The following is a 15,988-nucleotide window of genomic DNA, read 5'->3' as shown; positions in this document are numbered from 1 at the left end:
AAGGAGATACACAGAGCACAGTGAGGAAGCAGCGGTGTGTGTGAGTGTGTGTGTGTGTGTGTGTGTTTCGCCAAGGAGACACACAGCCTGGAGAGGAGAGGCTGTTCTTTATTATGGACCTTTCAACAGTCTGCAGAGAGAGGAGAGGAGAGGAGAGGAGAGGAGAGGAAAGGAGAGGAGAGGAGAGGAGAGGAGAGGAGAGGAGAGGAGAGGCTGTTCTTTATTATGGACCTTTCAACAGTCTGAGGAGAGGAGGGGAGAGGAGAGGAGAGGCTGTTCTTTATTATGGACCCTTCAACAGTCTGAGGAGAGGAGAGGAGAGGAGAGGAGAGGAGAGGAGAGGCTGTTCTTTATTATGGACCTTTCAACAGTCTGAGGAGAAGAGGGGAGAGGAGAGGAGAGGCTGTTCTTTATTATGGACCTTTCAACAGTCTGAGGAGAGGAGAGGAGGGTGGCTGTTCCCTTTCTGAGTCAAAATTCAAGCCCAGATCTACCTCTCAGACATTTTGACTTTTAAATAACATAATGCAACATGAACCAATCAAAGACAGTTCTGTACTAATGAGGTTTTGTGCCGTGAGCTACAGACCCAGTATGTCATCACTACAGACCCAGTATATCATCACTACAGACCCAGTATATCATCACTACAGACCCAGTATGTCATCACTACAGACCCAGTATGTGCTACTACAGACCCAGTATGTCATCACTACAGACCCAGTATGTCATCACTACAGACCCAGTATATCATCACTACAGACCCAGTATGTCATCACTACAGACCCAGTATGTCATCACTACAGACCCAGTATGTCATCACTACAGACCCAGTATGTCATCACTACAGACCCAGTATGTCATCACTAAAGACCCAGTATATCATCACTACAGACCCAGTATATCATCACTACAGACCCAGTATATCATCACTACAGACCCAGTATGTCATCACTACAGACCCAGTATGTCATCACTACAGACCCAGTATGTCATCACTACAGACCCAGTATGTCATCACTACAGACCCAGTATGTCATCACTACAGACCCAGTATGTCATCACTACAGACCCAGTATATCATCACTACAGACCCAGTATGTCATCACTACAGACCCAGTATGTCATCACTACAGACCCAGTATGTCATCACTACAGACCCAGTATATCATCACTACAGACCCAGTATATCATCACTACAGACCCAGTATATCATCACTACAGACCCAGTATGTCATCACTACAGACCCAGTATGTCATCACTATAGACCCAGTATATCATCACTACAGACCCAGTATGTCATCACTACAGACCCAGTATATCATCACTACAGACCCAGTATGTCATCACTACAGACCCAGTATGTCATCACTACAGACCCAGTATATCATCACTACAGACCCAGTATGTCATCACTACAGACCCAGTATGTCATCACTACAGACCCAGTATGTCATCACTACAGACCCAGTATGTCATCACTACAGACCCAGTATGTCATCACTACAGACCCAGTATGTCATCACTACAGACCCAGTATGTCATCACTACAGACCCAGTATGTCATCACTACAGACCCAGTATGTCATCACTACAGACCCAGTATGTCATCACTACAGACCCAGTATGTCATCACTACAGACCCAGTATGTCATCACTACAGACCCAGTATATCATCACTACAGACCCAGTATGTCATCACTACAGACCCAGTATGTCATCACTACAGACCCAGTATGTCATCACTACAGACCCAGTATATCATCACTACAGACCCAGTATGTCATCACTACAGACCCAGTATGTCATCACTACAGACCCAGTATATCATCACTACATATTGGTCCATTTGGTTTAAGAGGAGACAGACCCTCAGACAGACTGACCTCCTCTGTTGACAGGTCCCACTGTCTCTCTGACTGTGTTCCAAACGTCACCTCTTTTCCATACATAGTGAACTACGGGCCCCTGGTCAAAAGTAGTGCACTTCGTAGGGAATAATGGGGCCAATTGGGATGCAACCTCAGTCTACAGGCCAAATTACCTGAGGATGTTCCAGCTCCGTGTTGTGTTTCAGAACGATGTAAATGTTGTGTCTGATATGACCCATGTTTCCTGAAGGAAGCAGTTACACACTGACCAGATGAACAGAATTAACTGCAGGATGTTTTAAGGTTTTATATGTGGAACACTGTAAAACTATGTTTAGTTACCATAGAAACACCTCTTCATAAACTAGAAAGGGTAATTTTCCTGAAGTAGAAAACATTGTGTGACTTGCCTCCAGCTGGCAAATTTAGACTCCTTGACTTCCGGCAATTAGTTTTGGTTGTCATACCGACTGGAGGTTCCCACTGAGATCGTCATATGTTGGTAGTAGCTTCCTTAACAACGGTCTCTACTCCCTCCCTCCCTGTTCCCAGGTCTGTTGAGATCGTCATATGTTGGTAGTAGCTTCCTTAACAACGGTCTCTAGTCCCTCCCTCCCTGTTCCCAGGTCTGTTGAGATCGTCATATGTTGGTAGTAGCTTCCTTAACAACGGTCTCTAGTCCCTCCCTCCCTGTTCCCAGGTCTGTTGAGATCGTCATATGTTGGTAGTAGCTTCCTTAACAACGGTCTCTACTCCCTCCCTCCCTGTTCCCAGGTCTGTGGGTGACTCTGAAGCTGCTCTGATTTGACTGATAACATGTCGTATTCCCTGTTCCCAGGTCTGTGGGTGACTCTGAAACTGCTTCCGGGTGATATCCATCAGATCAGGAAGGACTTCCCTCACCTGGTTGACCGTTCCACAGCCGTAGCCCGCAAGATGGGCTTCCCGGAGATCATCATGCCAGGTAGCATCATGATCCATTCAGAGATCGTCAGGCCAGGTTCCTCATGATCCATTCAGAGATCGTCATACCAGGTAGAATCATGATCCATTCAGAGATCGTCATACCAGGTAGCATCATGTCATACCAGGTAACATCATGATCCATTCAGAGATCGTCAGGGCAGGTTCCTCATGATCCATTCAGAGATCGTCAGGGCAGGTTCCTCATGATCCATTCAGAGATCGTCAGGCCAGGTAGCATCATGATCCATTCAGAGATCGTCATACCTGGTAGCATCATGTCATACCAGGTAACATCATGATCCATTCAGAGATCGTCAGGGCAGGTTCCTCATGATCCTTTCAGAGATTGTCATACCAGGTAGCATCATGATCCATTCAGAGATCGTCAGGCCAGGTAGCATCATGATCCATTCAGAGATCGTCATACCTGGAAGCATCATGAGCCATTCAGAGATCGTCATGCCAGGTAGCATCATGATCCATTCAGAGATCGTCATACCAGGTAGTTCTCTCCCTCTCTACCACACCTACTGTCTCTAACTCTGAACTGACATTTACTCTTGAGGTGCTGACCTGTTGCACCCTCTACAACCACTGTAATTATTATTATTTGACCCTGCTGGTCATTTATGAACATTTGAACATCTTGACCATGTTCTGTTATAATCTCTACCCGGCACAGCCACAAGAGGACTGGCCACTCCTCATAGCCTGGTTCCTCTCTAGGTTTCTTCCTAGGTTTTGGCCTTTCTAGGGAGTTTTTCCTAGCCACCGTGCTTCTACACGTGCATTGCTTGCTGTTTGGGGTTTTAGGCTGGGTTTCTGTAGAGGACTTTGAGATATCAGCTGATGTAAGAAGGGCTTTATAAATAAATGTGTTTGATTGATTGATATGACATGACCCTTTGTCAGTGAGGTCCACGTTCAGCATGCAGGTCTACAGTCAGGACACGACCCTTTGTCAGTGAGGTCCACGTTCAGCATGCAGGTCTACAGTCAGGACACGACCCTTTGTCAGTGAGGTCCACGTTCAGCATGCAGGTCTACAGTCAGGACACGACCCTTTGTCAGTGAGGTCCACGTTCAGCATGCAGGTCTACAGACAGGACACAACCCTTTGTCAGTGAGGTCCACGTTCAGCATGCAGGTCTACAGTCAGGACACGACCCTTTGTCAGTGAGGTCCACATTCAGCATGCAGGTCTACAGTCAGGACACGACCCTTTGTGAGTGAGGTGTGTGTCTTCTCATAAGCCTGTTTTGTTTCCCCTCAGGTGACGTGCGTAACGATATCTACGTAACCCTGGTTCAGGGAGAGTTTGATAAAGGCAGCAAGTCCACCCCCAAGAATGTCGAGGTCACCATGACAGTCTACGACGAGGACGGAAAGAAACTGGAGGTATTGAGAGAGACACACACACACACACACACACACGGGATAGAAAGAAAGTGGAGGTACTGACTGACGAATGGATGTTGGTCTCACTGCTTTTTAGACCTCGTTCTGTCCACCTCGTGGTCCGTGTTCTAGAGGTTTGACCTGCTGTAGTTCAGCTCTCACTGGGGAAAGTTCTGTCCACCTCGCGGTCCGTTTTCTAGAGGTTTGACCTGCTGTAGTTCAGCTCTCACTGGGGAAAGTTCTGTCCACCTCGCGGTCCGTTTTCTAGAGGTTTGACCTGCTGTAGTTCAGCTCTCACTGGGGAAAGTTCTGTTCACCTCGCGGTCCGTGTTCTAGAGGTTTGACCTGCTGTAGTTCAGCTCTGGGGAAAGTTCTGTCCACCTCGTGGTCCGTTTTCTAGAGGTTTGACCTGCTGTAGTTCAGCTCTGGGGAAAGTTCTGTCCACCTCGTGGTCCGTTTTCTAGAGGTTTGACCTGCTGTAGTTCAGCTCTCACTGGGGAAAGTTCTGTCCACCTCGTGGTCCGTTTTCTAGAGGTTTGACCTGCTGTAGTTCAGCTCTCACTGGGGAAAGTTCTGTCCACCTCGTGTTCCGTTTTCTAGAGGTTTGACCTGCTGTAGTTCAGCTCTCACTGGGGAAAGTTCTGTCCACCTCGTGGTCCGTTTTCTAGAGGTTTGACCTGCTGTAGTTCAGCTCTCACTGGGGAAAGTTCTGTTCACCTCGCGGTCCGTTTTCTAGAGGTTTGACCTGCTGTAGTTCAGCTCTGAGGAAAGTTCTGTCCACCTCGTGGTCCGTGTTCTAGAGGTTTGACCTGCTGTAGTTCAGCTCTGAGGAAAGTTCTGTCGACCTCGTGGTCCGTGTTCTAGAGGTTTGACCTGCTGTAGTTCAGCTCTGAGGAAAGTTCTGTCCACCTCGCGGTCCGTTTTCTAGAGGTTTGACCTGCTGTAGTTCAGCTCTCACTGGGGAAAGTTCTGTCCACTTCGTGGTCCGTTTTCTAGAGGTTTGACCTGCTGTAGTTCAGCTCTCACTGGGGAAAGTTCTGTCCACCTCGCGGTCCGTTTTCTAGAGGTTTGACCTGCTGTAGTTCAGCTCTCACTGGGGAAAGTTCTGTCCACCTCGTGGTTCGTTTTCTAGAGGTTTGACCTGCTGTAGTTCAGCTCTGGGGAAAGTTCTGTCCACCTCGTGGTCCGTTTTCTAGAGGTTTGACCTGCTGTAGTTCAGCTCTGGGGAAAGTTCTGTTCACCTCGCGGTCCGTTTTCTAGAGGTTTGACCTGCTGTAGTTCAGCTCTGAGGAAAGTTCTGTCCACCTCGTGTTCCGTTTTCTAGAGGTTTGACCTGCTGTAGTTCAGCTCTGAGGAAAGTTCTGTTCACCTCGCGGTCCGTTTTCTAGAGGTTTGACCTGCTGTAGTTCAGCTCTCTCTGGGGAAAGTTCTGTCCACCTCGTGGTTCGTTTTCTAGAGGTTTGACCTGCTGTAGTTCAGCTCTGGGGAAAGTTCTGTTCACCTCGCGGTCCGTTTTCTAGAGGTTTGACCTGCTGTAGTTCAGCTCTGGGGAAAGTTCTGTCCACCTCGTGGTTCGTTTTCTAGAGGTTTGACCTGCTGTAGTTCAGCTCTGGGGAAAGTTCCGTCCACCTCGCGGTCCGTTTTTTAGAGGTTTGACCTGCTGTAGTTCAGCTCTGAGGAAAGTTCCGGCCACCTCGCGGTCCGTTTTTTAGAGGTTTGACCTGCTGTAGTTCAGCTCTGAGGAAAGCCAAACCCTGTGATTTAAGAGTGCTGACCGGACCTGACTGCTATTTCTCAGTGCTTGGCTATCAGCTTACTGTCGTCCATCAATTCTCCAAAATAGTACTTTCAAACAGACATGTCCCTGATTGTTTGTGAACGCCAGACAAATTACCATCCTTCTTTAACCTGTCTCCTCCTCCTTCATCTACACTGAGTGAAGTGGATTTAACAAGTCACGTCAATAAGGGATCACAGCTTTCACCTGGTTAGTCTGTCATGGAAAGTGCAGGTGTTCCTAATGTTTTTGTCCACTCTGTGTGTAACATAGTAAAACTACCAACGCTACAGTGTTACACAGTGCTAGCCAGCAGGCGCCTCCCATCCCATCAATGCTACAGTGTTACACAGTGCTAGCCAGCAGGCTCCTCCCATCCCACCAATGCTACAGTGTTACACAGTGCTAGCCAGCAGGCTCCTCTCATCCCATCAATGCTACAGTATTACACAGTGCTAGCCAGCAGGCTCCTCCCATCCCATCAATGCTAGTGTTACACAGTGCTAGCCAGCAGGCTCCTCCCATCCCATCAATGCTACAGTATTACACAGTGCTAGCCAGCAGGCTCCTCCCATACCATCAATGCTACAGTGTTACACAGTGCTAGCCAGCAGGCTCCTCCCATCCCATCAATGCTACAGTGTTACACAGTGCTAGCCAGCAGGCTCCCCCCACATCATATCCCTCCCATCTCTCTGGGTCTGATATCCTGTAGCCCAGACCCCTCTCACCATATCCCTCCCATCTCTCTGGGTCTGATATCATGTAGCCCAGACCCTTCACACCATATCCCTCCCATCTCTCTGGGTCTGATATCCTGTAGCCCAGACCCCTCACACCATATCCCTCACATCTCTCTGGGTCTGATATCCTGTAGCCCAGACCCCTCACACTATATCTCTCCCATCTCTCTGGGTCTGATATCCCTCCCATCTCTCTGGGTCTGATATCCCTCCCATCTCTCTGGGGCTGATATCCCTCCCATCTCTCTGCGTCTGATATCCTGTAGCCCAGACCCCTCACACCATATCCCTCCCATCTCTCTGGGTCTGATATCCTGTAGCCCAGACCCCCCACACCATATCCCTCCAGTTTCTCTGGGTCTGATATCCCTCCCATCTCTCTGGGTCTGATATCCTGTAGCCCAGACCCCCCACACCATATCCCTCCAGTTTCTCTGGGTCTGATATCCCTCCCATCTCTCTGGGTCTGATATCCTGTAGCCCAGACCCCCTACACCATATCTCTTAGTGTTTTAAGTATCGTAGACTCGTCAACAGAGATGTTAGCATGTTCCAGAGATTTCTGTAAGTCTTTGGCTGACACTCTAGGATTCTTCTTAACCTCATTGAACATTCTGCGCTGTGCTCTTGCAGTCATGTTTGCAGGACGGCAACAATTTGTCTTAGCGTGGACTGATGAACGTCAAGGCTTTTAGAGATACTTTTGTATCCCTTTCCAGCTTTATGCAAGTGAACAATTCTTCATCTTAGGTTTTCTGAGGTCTCTTTTGTTTGAGGCATGGGTCACATCAGGCAATGCTTCTTGTGAATAGCAAACTCAAATTGTGAGTGTTTTTTATACTTCTAGGCTGCTCTAACCAACATCTCCAATCTCATCTCATTGATTGGACTCCAGGTTAACTGACTCCTGACTCCAATTAGCTTTTGGAGAAGTCATTAGCCTAGGGGGGGTTCACATACTTTTTACAACCTACACTCTGAATGTTTTAATGATGTATTCAATATAGACAAGAACAATACAATAATTTGAATTTTTGTGTGTTGTGTGTTATTATTTTTTTGGTGTGTTGTGTGTTATTAGTTTAAGCACACTGTGTTTGTCTATTGTTGTGACTAGATGATCAGATTTGGTGACTAATCTATGCATAAATCCAGGTAATCCAGGTAATCCCAAAGGGTTCACATACTTTATCTTGCCGCTGTATATTCACACAATACAACAACATTCTCCTCTCACACAGAGGAAATGACATTCTCCTCCTCTCACACAGAGGAAATTACATTCTCCTCCTTTTGCACAGGAAATGACAGGCATTTGAAGACTACCTGAGCAGCCTTGTTCTTCACCTCTGTTATACCCACTGGACAGGAAGCAATGTCAGGTCAACTTGCCCCCCTGTTGTTAACTCGACACATTAACACAACCACCACAAACAATGTTACGATCGATCACCTGCGGCTGTAGGACGACCTTGTTGCTGTCGTAGGTTATCTATCGTACCATTTGGTAGTGCCCGTCTTGACTGCATCAAATCCATGTAAAGAAACAAGCTAGCTACATGAGCCAGCTAACTAGCTAGCTAACATTGCAAGGCTAATTGGGGATATTTTGCTACATTCCACGTCCTTGTCTACGACAACTTCATTCCGTCATTGTAATTCCATTTATCAGTGATTTATAAATCTCCTACTTCCCCTTGCTACACATGGTGCCTCTGACTGTGGTGCCTCTGACTGTGGTGCCTCTGACTGACTGTGGTTCCTCTGACTGACTGTGGTTCCTCTGACTGACTGTGGTGCCTCTGACTGACTGTGGTGCCTCTGACTGACTGTGGTGCCTCTGACTGACTGTGGTGCCTCTGACTGACTGTGGTGCCTCTGACTGACTGTGGTGCCTCTGACTGACTGTGGTGCCTCTGACTGACTGTGGTGCCTCTGACTGACTGCGGTTCCTCTGACTGACTGCGGTTCCTCTGACTGACTGCGGTTCCTCTGACTGACTGCGGTTCCTCTGACTGACTGCGGTTCCTCTGACTGATTGTGGTGCCTCTGACTGACTGCGGTGCCTCTGACTGACTGCGGTGCCTCTGACTGACTGCGGTGCCTCTGACTGACTGCGGTGCCTCTGACTGACTGCGGTGCCTCTGACTGACTGCGGTGCCTCTGACTGACTGCGGTGCCTCTGACTGACTGCGGTGCCTCTGACTGACTGCGGTGCCTCTGACTGACTGCGGTGCCTCTGACTGACTGCGGTGCCTCTGACTGACTGCGGTTCCTCCTGCTGACTGCGGTTCCTCTGACTGACTGCGGTTCCTCTGACTGACTGACGATAACAACCAGCTAGGCGTGTGTAGGCTACCGGTACCTCATTTGAATAAAAACTGTAATGAAATGGTTGTTTTCTTAACATTCAGAATGTCATGGTCTATCCTGGTAGGCTACGATGTCACAGATCATCATTTTTGTTGTTACTAGAGGCCTACTGCTGTCTGTTTATATTATGTCTTTGTTGTTACTAGAGGCCTACTGCTGTCTGTTTATATTATGTCTTTGTTGTTACTAGAGGCCTACTGCTGTCTGTTTATATTATGTCTTTGTTGTTACTAGAGGCCTACTGCTGTCTGTTTATATTATGTCTTTGTTGTTACTAGAGGCCTACTGCTGTCTGTTTATATTATGTCTTTGTTGTTACTAGAGGCCTACTGCTGTCTGTTTATATTATGTCTTTGTTGTTACTAGAGGCCTACTGCTGTCTGTTTATATTATGTCTTTGTTGTTACTAGAGGCCTACTGCTGTCTGTTTATATTATGTCTTTGTTGTTACTAGAGGCCTACTGCTGTCTGTTTATATTATGTCTTTGTTGTTACTAGAGGCCTACTGCTGTCTGTTTATATTATGTCTTTGTTGTTACTAGAGGCCTACTGCTGTCTGTTTATATTATGTCTTTGTTGTTACTAGAGGCCTACTGCTGTCTGTTTATATTATGTCTTTGTTGTTACTAGAGGCCTACTGCTGTCTGTTTATATTATGTCTTTGTTGTTACTAGAGGCCTACTGCTGTCTGTTTATATTATGTCTTTGTTGTTACTAGAGGCCTACTGCTGTCTGTTTATATTATGTATTTGTTGTTACTAGAGGCCTACTGCTGTCTGTTTATATTATGTCTTTGTTGTTACTAGAGGCCTACTGCTGTCTGTTTATATTATGTCTTTGTTGTTACTAGAGGCCTACTGCTGTCTGTTTATATTATGTATTTGTTGTTACTAGAGGCCTACTGCTGTCTGTTTATATTATGTCTTTGTTGTTACTAGAGGCCTACTGCTGTCTGTTTATATTATGTCTTTGTAAAAAATGAATACTCTTGTAAGTAACGTGTGTGTGTGTGTCTGGAGGAGGTTGAGGGACCACTGACCTGGTTGATAGAGAATCATATATGAATGTCCCTCCTCCTCATCCCTCCCTCCCTCCCTCCCTCCCTCCCTCCCCCCCTCTCCTCTCGTACTCTCCTCCCTCCCTCCCGTTCCTCCCTCTCCTCCCGTACTCCCCTCCCTCCCGTTCCTCCCTCCCGTTCCTCCCTCCCTCCCTCCCTCCCTCCCTCTCCTCTCGTACTCTCCTCCCTCCCTCCCGTTCCTCCCTCTCCTCCCGTACTCCCCTCCCTCCCGTTCCTCCCTCCCGTTCCTCCCTCCCGTTCCTCCCTCTCCTCCCGTACTCCCTCCCCACCACGTAGGGCATAGTGGTTTACAGCGAGGCCCTGACCCACCACAGGGATCCACTGGGGAAAGATAATGACTTGTCTGGACCAGGAGCACCAGCTGGTCTCTCCAGCAACACGTGTACACACACACACACACACCACACACACCACACACAACGCACACGCAGCAGTGGTCAGTTTAATATTTAATTTGTAATTTCTTTCTAATTAAGCAGGGTGTCTTCTGGGGACTTGGGTTGGTGGACTGGCTGGAGTTCCTGCTTTATATTAACACAGCCTTAAGCTGATGATACTGGCCCTGGAGTTCCTGCTTTATATTAACACAGCCTTAAGCTGATGATACTGGCCCTGGAGTTCCTGCTTTATATTAACACAGCCTTAAGCTGATGATACTGGCCCTGGAGTTCCTGCTTTATATTAACACAGCCTTAAGCTGATGATACTGGTCCTGGAGTTCCTGCTTTATATTAACACAGCCTTAAGCTGATGATACTGGCCCTGGAGTTCCTGCTTTATATTAACACAGCCTTAAGCTGATGATACTGGTCCTGGAGTTCCTGCTTTATATTAACACAGCCTTAAGCTGATGATACTGGCCCTGGAGTTCCTGCTTTATATTAACACAGCCTTAAGCTGATGATACTGGCCCTGGAGTTCCTGCTTTATATTAACACAGCCTTAAGCTGATGATACTGGCCCTGGAGTTCCTGCTTTATATTAACACAGCCTTAAGCTGATGATACTGGCCCTGGAGTTCCTGCTTTATATTAACACAGCCTTAAGCTGATGATACTGGCCCTGGAGTTCCTGCTTTATATTAACACAGCCTTAAGCTGATGATACTGGCCCTGGAGTTCCTGCTTTATATTAACACAGCCTTAAGCTGATGATACTGGTCCTGGAGTTCCTGCTTTATATTAACACAGCCTTAAGCTGATGATACTGGCCCTGGAGTTCCTGCTTTATATTAACACAGCCTTAAGCTGATGATACTGGCCCTGGAGTTCCTGCTTTATATTAACACAGCCTTAAGCTGATGATTCTGGCCCTGGAGTTCCTGCTTTATATTAACACAGCCTTAAGCTGGTGATACTGGCCCCAGGGCCTCTATAGGTCAGTTAGTAGAACATGGCCCCAGGGCCTCTATAGGTCAGTTAGTAGATCATGGTCCTCTGTAGCTCAGTTAGTAGAGCATGGCCCCAGGGCCTCTATAGGTCAGTTAGTAGAACATGGCCCCAGGGCCTCTATAGGTCAGTTAGTAGAACATGGCCCCAGGGCCTCTATAGGTCAGTTAGTAGAACATGGTCCTCTGTACTTCAGTTAGTAGAACACGGTCCTCTGTAGTTCAGTTAGTAGAACACGGTCCTCTGTAGTTCAGTTAGTAGAACATGGTCCTCTGTAGTTCAGTTAGTAGAGCATGATGTAGTTCAGTTAGTAGAACATGGTGTAGTTCAGTTAGTAGAACACGGTCCTCTGTACTTCAGTTAGTAGAACACGGTCCTCTGTACTTCAGTTAGTAGAACATGGCTCCAGGTCCTCTGTAGTTCAGTTAGTAGAACATGGTGTAGTTCAGTTAGTAGAACATGGTGTAGTTCAGTTAGTAGAACACGGTCCGGTGTAGTTCAGTTAGTAGAACACGGTCCTCTGTAGCTCAGTTAGTAGAACACGGTCCTCTGTAGTTCAGTTAGTAGAACATGGTCCTCTGTAGTTCAGTTAGTAGAACACGGTCCTCTGTAGTTCAGTTAGTAGAACACGGTCCTCTGTAGTTCAGTTAGTAGAACATGGTCCTCTGTAGTTCAGTTAGTAGAACATGGTCCTCTGTAGTTCAGTTAGTAGAACACGGTCCTCTGTAGTTCAGTTAGTAGAACATGGTCCTCTGTAGTTCAGTTAGTAGAACATGGTCCTCTGTAGTTCAGTTAGTAGAACATGGTCCTCTGTAGTTCAGTTAGTAGAACATGGTCCTCTGTAGTTCAGTTAGTAGAACATGGTCCTCTGTAGTTCAGTTAGTAGAACATGGTCCTCTGTAGTTCAGTTAGTAGAACATGGTCCTCTGTAGTTTAGTTAGTAGAACATGGTCCTCTGTAGTTCAGTTAGTAGAACATGGTCCTCTGTAGTTCAGTTAGTAGAACATGGTCCTCTGTAGTTCAGTTAGTAGAACATGGTCCTCTGTAGTTCAGTTAGTAGAACATGGTCCTCTGTACTTCAGTTAGTAGAACATGGTCCTCTGTAGTTAGTAGAACATGGTCCTCTGTAGTTCAGTTAGTAGAACATGGTCCTCTGTAGTTCAGTTAGTAGAACATGGTCCTCTGTAGTTCAGTTAGTAGAACATGGTCCTCTGTAGTTCAGTTAGTAGAACATGGTCCTCTGTAGTTCAGTTAGTAGAACATGGTCCTCTGTAGTTCAGTTAGTAGAACATGGTCCTCTGTAGTTCAGTTAGTAGAACATGGTCCTCTGTAGTTCAGTTAGTAGAACATGGTCCTCTGTAGTTGTTAGTAGAACATGGTCCTCTGTAGTTGTTAGTAGAACATGGCTCCAGGTCCTCTGTAGTTCAGTTAGTAGAACATGGTCCTCTGTAGGTCAGTTAGTAGAACATGGGTTTTACAGTATAGTGGTTTGATTCCCGGGACCACCCTTATGTAAAATGTACAGATAACTTTAAGTTGCTTTGGATTAAAGCATCTGCTAAATGGTATTTATTATTAAATTAAAATTCACTCTCCATTTCCACCTTTCTCTCTCTCTCTCTTTCAGAACGTGATGTTCCCTGGTGCTGGAGACGAGGGCATCTTGGAGTACAAGTCTGTCATCTACTACCAGATAAAACAGCCACGCTGGTTTGAAACCATCAAGGTTTGTCTGTCTTATACCCTTGTGTTTTTGTGAGTGTGTGTGTGTGTGTGTACATGTACATGTGTGTACTTTAATTTGAGATGCATTGAGTTTCATTTAGCTGTCTGTCTCCTGTTTTACTGTTTAACCTCAAGGTTGCCATCCCTATTGAAGACGTGAACCGAAGTCACCTGCGATTCACCTTCCGTCACCGATCATCTCAAGAATGTAAGTACAAATGTGAATGTTTTTAAGGTCTTTTCTGACTTTATTTACCTGAGATAGAGAGGATGACAGTGGGGAAAAATGGAGAGAGGATGACAGTGAAAAGATGAAGAGAGGATGACAGTGGGGGAAAGATGGAGAGAGGATGACGTTAGGAAGTGATGGAGAGAGGGTGACAGTGGGGAAAGATGGAGAGAGGATGACAGTAGGAAGAGATGGAGAGAGGGTGACAGTGGGGAAAGATGGAGAGAGGATGACAGTAGGAAGAGATGGAGAGAGGGTGACAGTGGGGAAAGATGGAGAGAGGATGACAGTAGGAAGAGATGAAGAGAGGATGACAGTAGGAAGAGATGGAGAGAGGGTGACAGTGGGGAAAGATGGAGAGAGGATGATAGTGGGGGGGAAAGATGGAGTGGGTGACAGTGGGGAAAGATGGAGAGGATGACAGTGGGGGAAATATGGAGAGAGGATGACAGTAGGAAGAGATGGAGAGAGGGTGACAGTGGGGAAAGATGGAAAGAGGATGACAGTAGGAAGAGATGGAGAGAGGGTGACAGTGGGGAAAGATGGAGAGAGGATGATAGAGGGGAAAGATGGAGAGGATGACAGTGGAGAAAGATGGAGAGAGGGTGACAGTGGGGAAAGATGGAGAGGGTGACAGTGGGGAAAGATGGAGAGGGTGACAGTGGGGAAAGATGGAGAGGATGACAGTGGGGAAAGATGGAGAGGGTGACAGTGGGGAAAGATGGAGAGGGTGACAGTGGGGAAAGATGGAGAGGGTGACAGTGGGGAAAGATGGAGAGAGGGTGACAGTGGGGAAAGATGGAGAGAGGGTGACAGTGGGGAAAGATGGAGAGAGGATGATAGTGGGGAAAGATGGAGAGAGGGTGACTGGGGAAAGATGGAGAGAGGGTGACAGTGGGGAAATATGGAGAGAGGGTGACAGTGGGGAAAGATGGAGAGAGGGTGACAGTGGGGAAAGATGGAGAGAGGATGACAGTGGGGAAAGATGGAAAGGGGATGACAGTGGGGAAAGATGGAGAGAGGGTGACAGTGGGGAAAGATGGAGGGGATGACAGTGGGGAAAGATGGAGATAGGATGACAGTGGGGAAAGATGGAGATAGGATGACAGTGGGGAAAGATGGAGAGAGGGTGACAGTGGGGAAAGATGGAGAGATGACAGTGGGGAAAGATGGAAAGGGGATGACAGTGGGGAAAGATGGAGAGGATGACAGTGGGGAAAGATGGAGAGGGGATGACAGTGGGGAAAGATGGAGAGGATGACAGTGGGGAAAGATGGAGATAGGATGACAGTGGGGAAAGATGGAGATAGGATGACAGTGGGGAAAGATGGAGAGATGGTGACAGTGGGGAAAGATCGAAAGGGGATGACAGTAGGAAGAGATGGAGAGAGGGTGACAGTGGGGAAAGATGGAGAGAGGATGACAGTAGGAAGAGATGGAGAGAGGGTGACAGTGGGGAAAGATGGAGAGAGGATGACAGTGGGGAAAGATGGAGAGAGGATGACAGTAGGAAGAGATGGAGAGAGGGTGACAGTGGGGAAAGATGGAGAGAGGATGACAGTAGGAAGAGATGGAGAGAGGATGACAGTAGGAAGAGAGGGAGAGAGGGTGACAGTGGGGAAAGATGGAGAGAGGATGATAGTGGGGGGGAAAGATGGAGTGGGTGACAGTGGGGGAAATATGGAGAGAGGATGACAGTAGGAAGAGATGGAGAGAGGGTGACAGTGGGGAAAGATGGAGAGAGGATGACAGTAGGAAGAGATGGAGAGAGGGTGACAGTGGGAAGAGATGGAGGGAGGATGATAGTGGGGAAAGATGGAGAGGATGACAGTGGGGAAAGATGGAGAGAGGGTGACAGTGGGGAAAGATGGAGGGGTCAGTGGGGAAAGATGGAGAGGATGACAGTGGGGAAAGATGGAGATAGGATGACAGTGGGGAAAGATGGAGATAGGATGACAGTGGGGAAAGATGGAGAGAGGGTGACAGTGGGGAAAGATGGAGAGAGGGTGACAGTGGGGAAAGATGGAGAGAGGGTGACAGTGGGGAAAGATGGAGAGAGGGTGACAGTGGGGAAAGATGGAGAGAGGGTGACAGTGGGGAAATATGGAAAGGGGATGACAGTGGGGAAAGATGGAGAGGATGACAGTGGGGAAAGATGGAGAGAGGGTGACAGTGGGGAAAGATGGAGAGAGGGTGACAGTGGGGAAAGATGGAGGGGTCAGTGGGGAAAGATGGAGATAGGATGACAGTGGGGAAAGATGGAGATAGGATGACAGTGGGGAAAGATGGAGATAGGATGACAGTGGGGAAAGATGGAGATAGGATGACAGTGGGGAAAGATGGAGAGAGGGTGACAGTGGGGAAAGATGGAGAGAGGGTGACAGTGGGGAAAGATGGAGAGAGGGTGACAGTGGGGAAAGATGGAGAGATGATGACAGT

At 47.5% G+C, this 15,988-nt stretch overlaps 1 protein-coding gene across 6 annotated transcripts in view; it reads left to right on the top strand.

Annotated features, from left to right (window-relative positions):
- Positions 1–15,988, top strand: part of LOC110514830 (dedicator of cytokinesis protein 1) — a 538,819-nt gene that overhangs the window by 78,334 nt on the left and 444,497 nt on the right. For all 6 annotated transcript variants that reach the window (XM_036960808.1, XM_036960809.1, XM_036960806.1 and 3 more), the window contains 4 exons: positions 2,711–2,836; positions 4,112–4,236; positions 13,223–13,321; positions 13,456–13,528. In XM_036960808.1, coding sequence (XP_036816703.1) covers positions 2,711–2,836; positions 4,112–4,236; positions 13,223–13,321; positions 13,456–13,528 — 423 coding nt within the window. The remainder of the gene's footprint in view (positions 1–2,710; positions 2,837–4,111; positions 4,237–13,222; positions 13,322–13,455; positions 13,529–15,988) is intronic.

This window comes from Oncorhynchus mykiss, chromosome 23 (assembly GCF_013265735.2).
Source record: "Oncorhynchus mykiss isolate Arlee chromosome 23, USDA_OmykA_1.1, whole genome shotgun sequence".
Lineage (NCBI taxonomy): Eukaryota > Metazoa > Chordata > Actinopteri > Salmoniformes > Salmonidae > Oncorhynchus > Oncorhynchus mykiss.
This window is presented reverse-complemented; position numbering and strand designations above follow the sequence as displayed.